The 18,444-nt window shown below is 37.0% G+C and overlaps 1 protein-coding gene across 2 annotated transcripts in view; it reads left to right on the top strand.

The window, feature by feature from the left end:
- Positions 1-17,596, top strand: part of lpgat1 (lysophosphatidylglycerol acyltransferase 1) — a 53,459-nt gene extending 35,863 nt beyond the window's left edge. For both annotated transcript variants that reach the window (XM_014999007.2, XM_088002229.1), the window contains exons 7-8: positions 12,322-12,428; positions 13,415-17,596. In XM_014999007.2, the coding sequence (XP_014854493.1) occupies positions 12,322-12,428; positions 13,415-13,566 (259 nt within the window). In that variant the 3' untranslated portion in view covers positions 13,567-17,596. The remainder of the gene's footprint in view (positions 1-12,321; positions 12,429-13,414) is intronic.
- The last annotated feature ends 848 nt before the right edge of the window (positions 17,597-18,444 follow it).

The following is an 18,444-nucleotide window of genomic DNA, read 5'->3' as shown; positions in this document are numbered from 1 at the left end:
GGCTAAAAATATCTTTGCTCTTGTGCGAAGTGATGCAGTTTTTCCTCCGTGCTGTCCCGTTCTCCTTGCCCCACAGATTCTCCTCTGTTATCCACCTGAGACCTCAGTGATGGTTGGCCCTGATTAAATTTTTTATTTTTTTTTTGGTCACGGTTTGAGGGGAAAGTTGACCTTTGTGTGTTTTCTTTGCCGGCTGGATCAGAAAAGATCAAAGATCATCAGGTTGAAGTTGTCATGACCTTCCCTGATGTGTGTGTGTGTGTGTGTGTGTGTGTGTGTGTGTGTGTGTGTGTGTGTGTGTGTGTGTGTGTGTGTGTGTGTGTGTGTGTGTGTGTTTGTGTGTTGTGTGTGTGTGTGTGTGGCTTCTCCGTCTGGGCGGCGATAGGACCAAAGGAAAAAAGGTGATTTATGAAGCCAGGCTCGAATTTCTCTAGAGGATTCTCTGTCCACTCGGGCAACAAACCAAAGGACTCATTAAATCTGTAATGAGAGCAGCTTTAGCTCCTCCCTTTTTTACAGGTCTCTCTAATCAGCCATCGATACGATCAGCTGAGTCAGCAGGTTTCTACTCCGGGACGGACGGGGAGCGCTCCAGGCGTGTAGACGGTGCTGATCGCTGAGAAGTTAGACCCACGCTGGTTCAGGTGCAGAGTCAACAAGAGGATTAATGTGGCTGCTGATCAAGGAAGCACAGTGGGGGTTGAGGGGGGGGGGGAGCAATGTGATTCACTGTGGTGGTGGTGATGATAGCAGAGGCAGTTAGACCGCTGTGCCGCCCCATGGCTTTGCTTCTGCCGTGTCATTTAAGGACAGATTCTACTACAAGAGCATCTCGTCTTCGATTTGGTTTTCCTTATAATCCTTTTGGCAATCAGAGCATGAACATCACAGCACACTCTACATTTTTTATCCATGTAAAAACAAAAAGAAATTAACATGAAAAACAAATGGGCTTTTCTGTTGTTCAGCTGTAGAGGGAAAGTTTTATCTACAAATCACGTTTTAAAAGCTGCCGAGATGCACCGATTTTGAATTTTTGTCTGATTTTCGGGTCAAGCAGGATTTTACCACATTACAATTTTTTTTTTTAAATGGACATTCATATTTTGAAAATGTTTGTATTTCCATTTGGGTTTCCACTACTTCTAAAAACAAGTCCAAGTGCTTGCAACACAAAAAATATCTAATTACATACTGTAATTTTGTTTGCTTTTGCCACTAAGTTTAAATGTGACAATTACATTTTCAAGAGTCTGTGTTTACTTTTCCTTGTTTTCAATGGCATTTCTTACATCATAATTATGTAAGAAACCACACCAGAAACGGCGTGTTTTCTGGTGTGGTTGTCAGAAACCACGCCGTTTCTGGCAATAAGCTAATGTTTTTTGGTGTCTGGAAAATGAGCCATTTCAAAAACGTCACAAATGAGCAGACACTGTCCCTTGACTAGCAACCCTAGCGAAGACCAGGCTGTTACCTAGCAACCCCAGCGAATAACAACCTGTTACCTAGCAACCCCAACTGAGCTCCAGGAATTTGGTTAGCGGGTTTTACAGCTGTATGCTCTGTACAGTGACTGCTGGAAAAGATGTTTTGTTGTTGACTTATCATCCAGAAACCACTTTCTGTATTCATGTTGGTTGTGCAGGAGGCTCTACTTCTGCTTTTCAAATATGTACAGTTGTATTTTGCTGCAAAAATAATTTATAAAATATCCACAAAAGCTCAGCATCTAGCATATCTTTTTTTTATTCTATTATTTAGTTTATTCAACAATCAGATTGGGGAAAAGTTCTTTCAGATATACCTGGAATCCGAGATCATGTAACTTATTTGAAAAAATGCTTCCTTAGAAATATGGGTTCTTGACATCAATGTTGGAAACATCTGTGCTGCTGCAACATGTTCTGCATTAAGATGCTATTTTAGTCTTGAATAGTTTCGCTCCTTTTGGCACAACTTGAATACAGCAACAGTCTTTTCCAGCATCCCACCAGATCGTTGGTCGAAGCAAAAATTAACCCCTAGCGGGCCAAAAGAAACGGCCTTGTCGTCCATTTCTTTGTTTGCAGATACGACGTGTTCATCAGATTTACCAGAAACGCAACACAAAATTTCCAGATCGGAACTTCTGCATAGAAAGAAGAAAATTCAAGTATTAAAAAAAAAATGCACCTTAATTAATTGAAATTAATGTATTTTAGTCCCAATAAATTAATACAGGCTTACTTTTGAAGTTTGTCTGCATTTTTAATGCTCTAAAATAACATATAACTTGTATATTGTTAATTTATTGCTATGCTGTTTAGTGGAATTGATTTATTCTCAGCCTGTATTTACATCATAAACATGAGATGCTAGTTTTGCTTATCAGTGGGAGCACACATTTCTGACTGGTTTCTCACCATTTTAGTAATTCATTAAGACAGAATCTCATATTTGTTGCGTGTTTTTCTCCCGTCTTTGCAGCCATTTCTGTTGTTTACGTGTCCTCGCTGTCCGTCTTTTCATTGTCCTCTTCAGCAGGCGACGCTGAAAAGCAGGACAAGACATTTTAATGCATGTGTGTCTGAAATCCAACATCATCTCCCTGCTAGTTTCAGTGTCGGCCAGCCTTCATAGAGGCCGTCCGTCCTCTGCTGTGTTATCATCTGTAGGCTCTATAGGCTGCATCTGTTCATGAGTATTGAGTAATATTCTGGATGAATCCACATCAAGGGCTCTTCACTTTTTCAAATCCGCCTTCCTCCTCCTCTTCCTCCCCTCCCATCAGCCCCACCCTCCCATCGCTGTCCCCCCTGTCCTCTCTCTTTCCGTATAATCTCAGCCTCCCAGATTGCAGCATCATAAGCCCTCTGTGAATGGCAGATGGGAAAGCTAGGTGGGAGTACAGAGGCCGAACGAGGGCAGAAGTGGGTGTTAAATACGCTAAAATCCGTTTTCCTTTAAATGCACCATCTCTTCTTCTTTCTCTCTTTTTTTTTTTTTTTTGCTGGTGTTTGGTTTTCTTAAAGCTGATGTTTGGAAATATCTGAAGTTTGATTTATGGAGTCTGACTGCCTGGTCATCACATGGTGGCTGTTGAACACAAAGCTTGATAAGTTTGCAGCAACAGATTCTGATTTGTTACGTACCAAAAGAAAGAAATGTCTCCAATTACAAAATAGTTTGACTTTCTTCACCTTTTTTCTACTCCGGCTTAGCTAATTAATAACCCAGACAAGCTCAGGATTAAATCCTTCATTTTGTGCACACAGTTGTAATTAGTGTCTTTGGAGTATGACACTTTTTCCCAAGGATCAAAAATGTATTGGGTTTAACTCGCCATAGGAAAATGTGCTAAAACTAAAGCTCATTCACAGAATTGATGAAAAAGTAGCATTAATAAAGCTAAAGCATTCATTTGAAATGCTCATTTTCTAGATTTAATACACTTAACATTTATTGGTACACTGGGGTAGAGAGTAAAAAGCATTAGAATAAATTAATCTTGTAGTAGGATCATTCATAATGAAAATTTTGGGAAACCTCTCCTGGGAAACGGGAATAGCTGCATCTCAATTACAAATGTGGGCGAAACTTTGTAGATATTCTACTAACGTCGAAAAACTCAATTTCCCAATCACAGTGTTTCCATTAAACCTTATCGGGCTTAATGGAAAATATTTACTCACAGCACATTTAAAGAACTTTGTACAATTTAAAAAAAAAAAAAAGCAAAAATATCCAGGCAGAGATTTGAAACTTAGACCTTGAAGGGTTAAATAAGAAATACAATTAAAAGTGCAGAATATTTAATGCTGCTTATGTGTTTTAGAGCCTCACTCTGATTCAGAATACATCAGTCTGTAGATGTTTGTCCAAATATTCTCTTGATCAGGAACCATATCAACTTCCTCTTTCGCTGACCTTGACCATGAACACTCATACGTCGGGCTATTTGCTGACATCTGTGTGATTATCCACCCATACAGTCCAGATCCACTGGTAACGAAGCTTTTATTGCCCCCTTCAACCTGCCTCCTGCTCTGATAACGGAGGTATATGGGCACCATGACGGATGGGGGGGTTGGGGGGGGGGAGTTGGCTCAAGCCACGTAGACATGAAGATAAAAGTGGGGACAAAATACGTTTGCTGCTCCACATCACGTTTCAGGCCGCTTAATTTTACGCAGACTGAAGATAAGATAATTCAGCGTTACCACCATATCCATGATCTTCTGTTCGTTTTTAAGCATACACCGAGAGGTGTAATCTCAGTGGGAACGTGAGAGTTTTTGTAACATCGTGCTGACTCATGGTAGACCGGTGAAAGGAAATTAAATTCTGGTCACTGTCATCATTCTCCTCTTTACAGATGTTCATCGAAACTTTAAAACTAGGATTACAGAGAGGTGGGAACCAGAGGAAAAGATTATTAAAGTAGAGTCAGTATATTATTATTATTATAGCAAATAAAATAAGTTCATACCAATAAGCTAATAATCAAACTTTCTCCTTAAGGCTGAAACAATTAATTTGATTAATCATGATGAATTCATTATTGAAATAATTGCTACATTATTAACTGCTATCCAATTATTAACTGGTGATTATTATAAAGTAATCGGCATAGCCACCCTACACTATTCTGATAAGTTTAGCAGAAAGGACTGAAATTTTCAAATGCAGATGTTAGAAGATGCTGCAAATGATTACACCAAAGAAATGCTGTTATTTCAGTTTATTATTTAAAAAAGTAAATAAATTATTTGCTTATTGGTATTTTTAACACATTTCTAATATTGCAAAAAAGCTTACGTAGTTGTATAAAAAATTTGCAGAATGTAATCTCTATTTTTATCCAATTAATTGTCAGAATAATTGATTACAAAATAACTTTTAGCTTAATAAATTTAACTGACAAAAGATAATAAAATGAATGAATTACCAAAAAATAAAAATAATAAATTAATAAAAAATAAGTAAAATACAAGATTTCATAGCAAAAATGGACATGTTAAATATCTTTGAGTTTATTTCTGCTTCGTGATTAAACGTTGCTCCTTCGACTTGAGGAGTTTTCTATCTCTTTACGTTTGGGTGACGCCTGTCGCTCTGCGCCAAGCCGCTTCCTGGAACAGAGAAAGTCTCGCCATGGAGGAAACGCTGTGAGCGACCAAATGGAGCTCTTACTGATCGAACGTCAGCTGCTCCTCAGCCTCTGTCTGACTGCTGCTAAGGGTTCTTGGTCTCCACATCAAGTTCTTTGGGACCTCTATTAAGGAAACTCTGTGACTGTTTCTGAATGATGCATAAAAGCTAAGGCACTGTTTGAAAGCGACTCTCTTGTTTGTTTTTTTGAAGGTTTTCCTCACCAGAGATTTGGGCCTAATGGAGTCACCAAAACAATGACTGGCATCACTCCAAACAGCCCTGTGTAGAAAGCAGACTTTTACAGCCAAAGTCAAGTTTAATTAGCTTCCTTGGGAAGTTTAGAGTGGAAACAAAATCTCAAGAGCTGCACAGAAGCTAAATGGTCCATGCAAGGCCGAGTTGGTATGGTCAACTTTCCAACTAGACTGCTAAAAGAGGAACCAGCATCTTATTACTTAAGTAATCAATTATTCTATTGATTATTCTGATGATTAATCGGATAAAAAAAATTGGCACACTCTCCATACTTTTCATTTAACCACTTAAGCCTTTTTTTTTATTCAATATTAGAAATGCATAAAACGACGCAAACAATTTGAATCCTTTTTAAAATAAGCAAATAAACATTATATTGCCTTAAATGCAATAACATAGCATTTGTATTTGAACCTGGGGAAACTAAAATTATAAACATATTTGCAGATAAAGATGCTCTCATCTTAAATGCAACATGTATTTTAGCGTAATTACTGCTCTGAATTTTTTTTTTGTTTCAGCAAATGACTTTTTTTTTTAACAATCAATTTACTATATTAGTATTTCAATAACTGGTTCTTTACGATTAATCCGATTAATTGTTTGTTTCAGCCATTAATTAAATTACACAACATGTTGTGCAATTTAATCTTTTCTATTCAGGTGTTAACTCTTCAGCAACTCCTGCAGCAATTATCTGAGGCGTCGCATGTCAGGATGTAATTAATCGTTTGCGTGTAGCGCAGGTCGTCACGTGGTGAAAGCCTGACGCTGAAGTTTCCTGACAGCAGAAACTCCAGCTCCCCTCAGCTGTCTTGTCTTTGGGCGTCAGGTTACCAAGCAGGCCAGTGCCAAGTGGGTTAGAGTGGAGCCGAGAGCGCAGCCGTGGCCGAACGCCAACACACCTCCACCGCCGTCATCACTACTGTACCCTGCAAACACAAACACCAGCATCTTCGGGTTCCTTACAGCGGTGTTTCTGTTGCTCTGAGGGGATCTTTGTTTGGGGCCCGGCTGGCAAATCTTCAGTCGGCTTAACTTGGCGTCTTGCATCAATCGTGATGCTGTACATTAATCAATGGGGTTTTTATGTAGGAGCATCCAATAGAGTACTGCTAATTTGTCTCTCCATATATGACACTCAAATCAATCATGCATATTCAGATTTTTTTTATACATGTTTTTATTGAATTTTAAAACTTAAATCCAAAAATATACAACTATACAAAACCCTTAGGATTAAGACAGAGAAAATGAAAATGATAAATACAGCTCTGGAAAATAATTAAGAGACCACTGTAGTGAGTTAAAATATTAGTGTTGTTTCTAAATGAATATGAAATTGTTTTCTTTGTGTTATTCGAGGTCTAAATCTGCTGCTTTTTTTGTTATTTTGACCATTTCTCATTTTCTGCTAATAAATACAAAATTTTTGCTTGGAATTTCAGATACATGCCGTCAGTAGTTCATAGAATAAAAACAAAAAAACAATGTTCATTTTACTCAAACATATACCTATAAAATGTTAAATCAGAGAAATTAGTTTTTTCCAGAGCTGTAGAAGCTGTAAAGTCAAGACACAGATCCCTGCATGAATAAACCCTGACTTCAGTTCCTATGATATTTAGTTTCTCAAAGCTGCTGTTCAGCCCTGTTAAGGTATGTTAGTTTTTCCAGTCCCGGCAAGTTTCCTCTTTTCAGAAATATTTGAAAGAACTGCTCACGAAGGCAATCGGTTGCCTTCATGATTTCTTAACAATTTTAGGGTTAAGAAATCCAGTTTGTTAATTTTGGATACTTCTGCAAAAATCTGAAAATCAACCACTGTCTCATTTTACTCTGCTATGAGAGAGAGAGCTGACTGACAGACCACCAGGTCACGTTTGCATGTGAACGTTTAAAAATAGACACCCCACAGTTGCCAACATAGTGACCTTGTTGCTATATTTAGCAACTTTTCAGAGCAAAAAAAAAAAAATCTCAATTGGCCAAAACTGTAATTGGTAGGTCAATTTTTTTAAAAGCTTGAAATTTTTTCAAGTCAAAAATATTTATTTTTGACTTGAAATCTGTTATTAAGGTTATTCAACCATTAGATTGGTGCAAAGCCCTACTACATCCATCAGATTGTTTTTTTGAAGCAAAAATTAATCCCCTGTGAACCAAAGGAAGCGGGGGGGTTTTCAACCGTCATTTTACGGTTCAAGTCAAAAATATTTATTTTACAAGGGTCAGAAACGTAACACAAAGTTTCCGGCTCAGGACTTTTGTGTGCATTTTTTACAAAATTCATTAATTTATTAAACAATTTTAACGCATCACTTTTAATTTGTCAAAACTGACACGTCAAAATCAATATTGATTAATCGAAATGAACTCGTTAAAGTCGTTATTGCATACGTGTGCATGCCACACTTTTCAGAACACTATAAATCTCTGGGAAGTTGCACCTCATTTTCCTGCCATTTCATGATTGTTTGCACCACTTTGTATTGATCTACATAAGAATCCCATTAAGTTACATTGAAGTTTGTTGTTGTAACAAACGATGTGGAAAAGTTTAAAGTGTATGACTCCTTTTGCAAGGTAACGAAAGAGCTTTTAATTTTACTGGTGGTTCTTTAATTATAAGAAGGCTGAGGTTCATAACATTCCTCACCTTAAGTTTACTGGAAGAAACGGCTTAGAAAATAAGCGGCTGCCTAAATAAATGACTAGTGGATGACATATTTGTAGATCAGGTGTTTTCTGAAGCCCTTCAACTTTCCCCCCTCGCCTGCTAATTTTCATCCGCTGGCGTTTCTGCAGATGTGGCCACAGTGGCTCTTCTCAAAACAAAGCCGGCTGATGATCCAGTGAAAGCGGCAGATTAGCGCTCGCCCTCTCTCTATCAAAGTGCGTTGCTGTTTCTTTTGGACCCGAATCGGTGGAGGCCCTCCTTCAGACCTCAGCTGCTAAAACAGCTTGTGCAGCTGCTCCGGGCCGCAGACGAATCTGATTTCTGCATGAATATTTCAGCTGCAGGAAAGCGCCGCGGCAGCCACCTGCTACCCAAGCCCATAAACGCTCCAACGCGGCTAATAAGTGGCCAGGGCCGGCTTTTGTTTCTCCCCTTGCTATCGGCTTACGTCTCCGAGCTCGGAGCCTCTAGGAAGGTGTGAGGCTCTTTCTAGGTTTACCCGTTTTGCATTGGATAATTAATCACATTCACTCGTTCATTTTACTACGTGGATGTAATGAAAGAACTCGGTTAACCCCTTCGGGTTTGGCTCTTTACGAGAAGTAGTATGGATTTATGCGTCGATTTAATTTATCATCAAGAAAGCAAAAGGTGTTTGTGCTTCATCGATCAGAGTGTATTGAGTGAACGCATTTTTCCTCTTTTCCAAGGATTTTGACAAGCAATCTGTGTGAGTGGTTCCTCTGGAACGTGATTGACCTGAACGACACCTGATAGCTTTGAGAATCGGATTTCCTTTTTTACCTCTAATCACACTATCAAGTTTGACAACACTGTTGTTCTGAAACCATTTCGTCTAAAAAAAAAGAAAAAAGAAAAAGTCTTTCACAGAATTGGGTAAGATTTCTTCCTGAATGTTCACTGGCATTTCACACATTCTGGGAATTTGCTCTACATCGCTGGGATCTTGTTCAGACTTGCCACCTTATAGGTAGCTGCTGTGTAGTAAGTGCTTTTGTCCATTAAAAAACGAATTACTGTACAGAAATCCCCCAGATACGCCTGCTTAGTCAATGTTACATAAAAGCAATAATGCTTAATACATTAGTGTGACTTAAACATGAAAGAAACAATGATTATGAGAGTAATTTATTTTGTAGGTTCATTAATTAATCAGCTCTCTACTGATTGGAGAAGATATTTACTTTGTATGTTTTTACTCTCTAAGAAAGACGGCACAAAACTGAGTTTAAGTGAAAAACACGCACTACTAATCCTGTCACGATACATTTTGCTGGACGACAAATATACACAATAACATTGTTGTTTTGAGAACATTTTTAAGTAATAAAATGGTAATGACAAAAATAATAATGCAAGAGCACATTCTAAAAGATCTGTAAACTTTAAATTTTGATGAACATTTAACATTTTAACAAAACGACAAATAAAAGGAAGTCTTTGTAAACAAAATTGTCCTTCAAAAAAAGGGGACTAATTGAGACCAAAGCACCAAACTGAAGACTTTTATCATCCAGTTTTTGGTAGAAAGAGAGAAGAAAAGAGATAAATGGTAAATAATTGAGTTTGTTTTAACTTATCATGTGATTAATTGACTTATTGATTATTGTGACAGGCCTATGCACTGCTGATTAAAATTACAGCTTTATTAAAGAATTAGACATTAACACTTTTAAACAATCAGTGTTTCATGTCCTAGCCACTGCCTGTGACAGCAGACCATGAAACTCATGTCTGCCATGTTTAAAACAACATTCTAAGTCCCATGATCATGTAAAAGACCAAACGGGTTCCCTCTACCTTCATGGTGGGCATTATGTGGACAGGAAACGTTGAGTGCAGAGGGAGAAGTGCTTATCTGAGGGAGGAGATTGTAACCTCTGAAGGTGACCAGGAGCTGCTTTGTGTGCAAACGCAGCCCAGTAGAGACCCCTAGTGGGAGGAGACGAGATTTCACCGGCAGCAGCTCCATGACGGCACCTGAAAGTGACCTTTTCCATTTAGCATCTCTTGTTTTCCTGGGATCAATCATAATGTTATTTCATATTATTGATAGCTGATATGTAGGTTGTTTTTTTTTTATTTTGGAAAACATTCTGTGGAAGGGAAAAATATATATTTGAATGTTTGTTTTTCTAGATGAATAAAATAAGTTGTAGTAATTTTGTATTAATTGTTGAAAACCAAACAATATTTTCAATATATAGTTCAATTTTTTTTCCCTCAGAATTGTGACATTACTGTGATTAGAGATTTCTAAATTTACTTTCTTTTTATCGCTTATCAAAGTGAGGAATAATTGCAAAATTAAAACTAAAGAGGCATTACTTACAACTTATTACTCAGGTTTTAATAAGTTTAATAATCCTGGTTGAATCATAAATGAGTGAAGAAAATCATGCTTTTTTTCCTGGCTATTTATTTGCAAACATTATTATTATTACTTTATTTTGAAGTCTGGACTTTTATTTCCTACAAAAAACATTCAAGGATTTTTTATAGTATATTGAATCCATTTAGTTAATGACAGCTTCTGAAATATTTCTGCTTTATTTACACAATATCCCTAAATTTCTCACCTGTAAAGAGGCTCAACATTCAGTAGTTTTTAACCATTTTTTCCCCCTGGATGGAAAATAAACAGACATTTTAGTTATGAGCTGATGAAATATTTTTTATTTTCCGTCGACCAAATGCTTACCGCAGAGCGTAACTGCTGATAATGGTGTGTTCGTACCTCTACTTGTCCCCGCTCTTGGCTCCTCTTCACTGTTCTTGTCTGCATTTAGGAAATGCTGAGAACTTTCCAGCCTCCACATACGGAGCCGAATCACTGAGGCTTTTTAAAGTGCAGCTTCTCGCTGAATTGCGACTGACTTCTCACTTTCTTGATGGCTGAACTGACTGAACTTTAGCAGTTAGATGTTTGTCGTTTTTTTTTTTTTTTTCTGACTCGGTCCTCCCACTCCCTTGTGAGTCATTTAGTGGAGCTCCATGAGTCTGTCTGCTGTCGGGGGCTCCCCTCAGCACTTCTGCCTCTCTGTGGTACTCCACTGAGGCTGCCAGCTAATGAATCCACAGAAAGAGGGAAAAAAAGAAAATCAGCAAACACAGAGACAGCTGTAACAGACACCAGCATGAGGTGAAACACTCTGTTAGGGAGCGGTTTTAGCATGCATTGTTTGAGTTTCAGGCTTTAATAAATAGTTTCTGAATGTTTCAGTTTATGTTCCTGCTTGTTTTATGACTCGGGGTGCGGCCGAGTTTGGGTTAAAAACACCAGATTTTAGTGGGTAATTTAAAGGACAACCTGTTGAACTCTAATGGTGTAAAATTACCTGAAAGTGAGGACTGGGTAAATGTGACATTTTTTATTTAAATAAAGGTTATTTTTCAAAGTAATTTCTATAAATGTGCTTTAAAAATTCAGGCCGAGTCAGAATCAAATTTATAAATGTTTGCCTCTGAACTTTAGTTGCTGTAAAAAGTTCAGTTTTGTGTTTACACTCAGATTCCTGCTGTTACGGCTAGGCGATAAATCGATTTTTATCAATTTAATTATCTTATTTTATTTTTTAAGCTTTCATTTTTATGGAAAAATCTCTCCCCCCCTAATAATGCATTTCTTGGTTTTTCATGGTTCAGAATGATGAGTAAAATGAGGAATGTTGAGCATTTTGTGAAGTTATACTTTAGTATAAGTTTTACAGATAAAACTTAATCGAAATACTTAATCTTTTAACATATCAGCATAAAATTAGGACTTTGAAACAATTGTGCAAAATCAAAGAAGGAGCCATGGACTAAGTTGCTTGCATTCGATCATAACACTAATAAAGTTTTTTTTTAATTGTATTTAAATAATAATAATAATAATAATAAATTTTAAGAAACTAAATGGAAAAACTGTGTCTTTATTCTGCTAATAATATGAAAACATTCTTGTAAATAAACAAAAATTCTCATAGCATAGCCGTAATACTCTATCGTATGATTGAAATAAAAGCCCGGTCTTGAAAATATTTTCTATCATTTGTAATTTCTTTCTTTTAGAAAAGAAAGTGAGGAAAAATAAATTGTATGAGATTTTAAATTTCAGCCCAAGCTGCTGTTATATGGGAAATGCCTTCATCTTTTTCTCTGCAGGTCTGGGACTCCAATCTACACAGAAATCCTTTTTCTTTTTCTTTTTTAAATTATGTCTTTTCCATCTCCCTGTTCTGTTTCAGGATGTACCCAATAAAAGAGGTTCCTATGGAGGCAGAGGCCCTGACTGACTGGCTGTATCAGAGGTTTGTGGAGAAAGAAGAGTTGTTGGCTCACTTCTACAACACAGGTATGTTTGTCCAGCTAAAATTTATCATTATTCTGCTGCAAAGTTACTTAAAACTACACTAAACCTTTTGCATTTTTGGTCTAGTTTCTAGTCTAAATGTCTTAGTAACTTACAAGTCAGAATATTGTTTAAAAAACTGACGGTCAGGACAAATATTAAAAATAATTGTTCTTCAATTGGAGGGATTCAGGTGTGGAATAATTGTTGTGAGGAGTTACAAGCTGTGTTTGCACTCTTTAAATTAAAAAAGTATCAAAATCACCTGCTAATCAAATGCTATAGGGTTTAAATATGAGTAAGGGTTTGTCGACACACTCAACTGTTTTGATTTTGATAATAGAGTATGAATATTAAAAAGTGATGGTAGAAGATAAATACGCTTATGCTTCCATCTACACTTTGTGTTCTTGGCATTGACAGGAAGTTAAATATTTATCTCTTAGTTTGTCCTTTCACTTTTTTTTGTTTGTTTTCAGCAATGTATGTTCTTTTTTTACTTGTGTATGGAAGTGTTAAAAATTACCCCCAAAAAACATGAATGTGCAAATATTGTTTTTGCAAGAAATCGGAGATTGTTTTGAGTCAATAATTCCTTAATATTGACGAGAAAATACTAGTTATAAGTGAAATAATCTGCCGGTGGAGCAAGAGATTTCACCCAACTTATAATGCGTTATATTAATAATAAGCTTCATTATTCTTACGTATAATGTGGGAAAAACGTCTTGTTTTACTAGCAAATTTATTATGATACTTATAGCAAGTATTTTTTCAGCAATCTTAAGGAATTATTGGCTTAAAACAAGCTTCTATTTCTTTTTGAAAAGTTACAGTTTTGTCTTATTTCAAGTGTACTGGGATATTTCCACTACAAATTTCCACATACTTGGTTAGACTTTGTTTTTGTAGTGTATCACCTCGACAAGATTAATATAAAGCATAAAAATTACACTTCAGAGTCAAATGATTTCTCCCTCCCCCTCCAGGATCATTCCCTCCTCCAGATGGCCAGAAGGAGGCGGCTTCCCGGCAGATGACCCTCGACCCCGTGTGGCTGTGCATGGTCCAGTCGTTTGCTTTCGCCTCCGGCTACATGTGGTACAACGTCCTCCAGTACCTCTACTGCTGTTTATTTTGAGCGCGCGGACGAGCCGGGAGTCTTTATCGGACCACTGGAAAAGCCTCAGGATCAGTCGCCATGTGTGTGTGTGACCCGACGTCACACTTTAACCCCCTTCCTCTCCCCTTCGCCTCCCTTCTTCTACGATGGATGAATGTACATCTGCAGCATTGGAGAGACCTGACAGGACTCGAGGAAAACAAACTAAGTCATGAACACAGATTTCAAAAGTCCATAAAATACGACAACGGTCACACGGATAGGTAACTCGCACACAGACCCAACGCCACACACTCGCTCCCCTCACCGTTCACATTTTAATGTTTACACGTTCTCATACATGTAGACACTTACATGACTTTTAGTGGAAGGCGACGAAACGAGGCTCAGGACCGGACTCGCTCCCCCCTCTCCGAGGCTTCAGCCGTTGTAGTTTTTCAGAGTATGCAGTACGTCTGGACATGTCCGTTCGACTAGAAGCTAAACGCCCTCACTCTTCTTCCTCGCGAGAGTCGCCGAAGACGCCCCCCACTGGACCTCTCTTTGAGCCCGCCGATGATTCAGCTGGCTACACGTTGCAGGGCGGGTGGCTGTTTAAATGTTGAGGCGACGCAGCCTTCATTGCACTAAGGATCCATACTGCCCTAACTGCTCCCCGCCCCAGGAAAGACTTCGAAATGGTAGCTGTCAATCGTTTAATTTATTTTTAATTTCTTCCTTTTAACCCGCATATCTTCTCAACGACCGCCATTGTATTTGTTGTCTTTATTTTGGGGGGGTGGGGTATGTTGTTTTTAAATCATCAGGACTGTTTCTGTCCTTGTGTCTAATAATGTGGCAGAGCTTGCTGAAAAAAGTGGGATTATGTTTCTACTTCTGCTCAGAATCTAAAGGGATTGTGGCTGTGATTCGTCGCTAGATGAAAGAAGACGGGACTTACCAAAACATTTATTTTAAAATGAATAAAAAAAATGTAAAAAAAAAAAAAAAAAGCTGAAAATTTAACTATGGAAAAAGTAGGAAAAGATGAGCAGACTGGTCATCTAAGATGTACAGCGCTGTGAAAAGTATTTTACCCCTTTTAGGCCTTTTTTATTTTCAGTTTTTTATTTTTATTTTGTCGCTTATGTTCCAGATCATCAAAAAAAACTTGATATCAGACAAAGATAACCCCAGTACAAACAAACAAACAAACAACTATTTAATTTATTAATGTGAAACTTAATATCAGCCATCAAATGTTGTTTTGGTCCATTTTCATTTGGAGATTTTTCATTTTTCATCTCAGCCACGTCGGATAATTTTCCAGCATGCGTTGCATATTTGAGATCATATCATATCATCATGTTTTAGTCCAGGCTTTGACTAGGCCACACTTTTTTTTTTTTTTTTTTTTGGAGTCATTTAGAGGTGGGTTTATCTCAAGTGTGTTAGAGATGTGGTGATGAACGAACCAAATTTAGCTGTTCAAATGAATTATGTAAAGTCGTATTTGACAGCTTGTTTTCCAAAATGCTACCAGGTTTGAATCATGTGTAAGAAGACGCACATCTTCCCAAAGGTTAGATTTCTTTTGTCTCAGGTTCATAGAATATTTTCCCAAAAGTCTTGGGGGAAGTTCAAGATTTCTTTTGTCAGTGTGTAACAGACCTTTGTGGTCTTTGTGGTGCGAAGCATGACACGTTTTGTCCGTTCTCCTTATTATTGTTGAGTACTGAATATGAACCTTTACTGAGGCAAGAGAGGCCAGCTGTGCTTTAGATGTTCGCTAACTTCCTGGATGAGTTGTTGACGCATTTTTGGAGTAATTTTAATACATCTGGGGAGCTTCTGCATTTGTGAATACTAAATTTCGCTGTAGTTTGGAGTACCAGAAATGAAACAAGCACTGTCAACCTTTTTGGGTTGATGGAAATCTGTGACTTTTTCTGTGAGATAATCCAGACGACTTCATGTTCCACCTCCAGTGGTCAAATTTTTTATTCTTCAATCAATTCCTCACAGCCGAGTGAGGAAGGATCAATGCAATCAATCACTGTTTATTAATTCTTAAAAGGGAATCAATTACATCCCAAAAATGCAAAAATCTTACCAGCTGTTTTTTGCCTAGTTTCTACTGCAAATAGACAACTTGAAATAAAACAAAACTAACTTGCAAGTGATGTTTCGGTCAATAATTCCTCAATATTAATAAAATCCTAGTTTCGCATATAACATGGGAAAAATGTTCTAAGTGGAAAAGAAATTACCTTTTTAAATCAATATTAAGGAATTATTGACTTAAAACGAGCTCCTATGTCTTGCTGTTAGTTTTGTCCTACTTAAAGTATGCTAAGGAACTTGCACTAGAAACTAGATGAAAAATACTTGGTAAGATTTTCTGTTTTTGCAGAGTTCTTCTTAACCGAGGTCCATGTTCATTGGGTTCGCTCTTTCTCTTAAATAAAATCATTGTTTGAAATCTGATTTTTATTTTTTATTTTTTTGGGTTATCTGTCTGATATTAATGTTTGATCTGAAGCATTTAGTTGTGATTTTAAAAAACAAAACAAAATAAATCTGAAACGGGTAAAAGAAAATCGACAGCACTGCCCCTCGTGGGGTTCCTCTGTTTACCCGTCAACGCTGCAACTCACACACACAAAAATACTTTCATGTTGCTGGAGGATATTAAACTTCTGTCCTGACAGTAATTTCAGCAAAGCTGAATGGAGAAAACAGATATTTAAGCCATATAAGACTTGTTGTTGGCGGTGAGAGAGTGCATTTTCTTTCTTGATTTTATAGAAAGCTACCCTAATGTTTAGCATTCTACAATAGAGATTTTGGCATACAGAGTTATAGGTGTCATAACTGTAAATTTACAGCATAACCTGCCTAGATGAGTGTGTGTGGTCGTCTTTACCCCTCATTTTTATATATAAGACTCATGTCGTGTTGCTCTGTGACGTCACATTTTGAGAACCGTTTCACCTCCAGTGGTCAAATTTTTATTTCAAATGTTTTTATTTTATTTTATTTTTTCTATTTAGATTACGTGAACAGTTTTCTTTTCTCCATGTCATGCTATGTTTAAATCTTGTACATAACAAAGTTGAGAAAATGTTAGAAATGACTGCAGTGTCTCTCATTGGTGGTCCATGATCATTACAAAAAATATTATTTTGAAATATGAATGTTTAAGGAATAAAAAAAGAAAGGCTTTTACCTTAACTTTACAGTATTACCCTGTATTTTATTTTACTTTTTTTTTTATTTTGTATTTTTGGAAATGTGCTTATAAGGTTATGGCTGCTGTACCTCCATGTGTGCCGCGACACACAGGGGTCCAGCTGCAAACTGTTGAAATAATGAATATTTAGAAGAAGAGATCTCAAGCCTTACCGGACGTGCCGGTTGAATACAATCTCAAATAATGCTGTTTCCTCTCGACACCTTTTGGGTTTGGTGTACGTTTCTGAGAAATGATTATGAGGTGACGAAGTAAAACCGAGTGAGGAAGGAGCAACCGTCACAAACAATTGAAGCTCTCTCGAATGTTCCCGTGTCGTGGTTTTTAAAAGGGTATATGTAACTTTCGTGGAGGAGCAGAAGTTATCAATGTCAAACTAATGCAAAAAAAAAAAAAAGGTGCATTTTAGTTGCTGCCCTCCTGCTGTGCCACTGTTGGTAAAAACTGTGTGAAAAACAAACAAAAAGGGCTACCTGATTAGGTAGGTGAAAACATTTTGAATCGGACTGTAAATGTGTTTCATCCACTGTCCCCCTCAGACTCCCCTCCATTGTGAGAGTGACTTGAAATGAAGCATAATCTTACTGCTTTTATTTTTTATTTTAATTTCAATGTTTTCACTATGTTTCCAAAGAAGGCGGGGGAAATGTTTTCCAAGATGTGGTTTTAGGAAATGAACACAATAGGGATTAAAACGTATAATGCTAGAATTGTCTCTGATTTTCCATTTTGTACTTCTCCTTTTAATTCCTAGCTGCACAGCCATTTTACAACACAAACAACTTGTGCTGGAATAAAACATCATAAAGATCCTAACAGTGTGCATCTCTTTTATTATTCTAGTCTATAATATTCTTATTCTGATGGTGCCATAAGCTTTATCCTCTTCCTTGATGACCATGCGTGCCTTAATGTATTTTAAGAATAATTTGCAAATTTTTTTTTACTATGATCTTATGTATTTTCAATATATAATCCACAGATAAATATTGTACTAGTTATTCCAGTTAAAAGTTAATGGTATTCAGTTTTTGTGCTTTTCATAATCTCTTATTTCAAGTATCTTGAAAATTGCTTGAAATATGTTAAATAAATGTCCAAAATATCTGGGTAAGTGTACAAAATATATATATATACTTCCATGAATGCTAGCCTCCAAAGTAATGGGTAAACAAAACTAGCATAAAAATGTGTTTAAATTGTAGAAACGGCATGTTCTAATGAAACATTTTGACAGTATCATGTCAGTAGCTGGGAAAGCTAATGGGCAAAATTAGCATTATCATCCATTTCTATATGAAAAATATTAAAACCACCACCCTAGAGCCTTTTCACTTGTGTGTTAGACCTATAAAATATTTATTTTGCTTATCATTGTGCACAATGATCCTTAGAATGAGATGTTCTTGCAATCCATGAATGTAATCAAGAGTTAATGTCTGGTAATATAATAATTTTCAATTATATTTTAGCACGTTGCTCCTTAACATGGATCATTTTACTTTTCACAATCCCTTTAAAGAAGATCTTTTTTTTTTTTCCAAACCATGCTTGAGCTTCACCAAAGTGCAGAAAATTCATTGATTTGTACAAATGTCGAGGCCCCAAAGTAGTGAGTGTAAAGCCGCGAGAAGAATCCAGGATTTGAATTTGTCGACTCCTAT

The sequence above is a fragment of the Poecilia mexicana genome, unplaced genomic scaffold (assembly GCF_051168715.1).
Source record: "Poecilia mexicana isolate PSO_F unplaced genomic scaffold, ASM5116871v1 scaffold_21, whole genome shotgun sequence".
Lineage (NCBI taxonomy): Eukaryota > Metazoa > Chordata > Actinopteri > Cyprinodontiformes > Poeciliidae > Poecilia > Poecilia mexicana.
The sequence above is the reverse complement of the archived record's forward strand: the minus strand, read 5'-3'. Positions and strand labels throughout refer to the sequence as shown.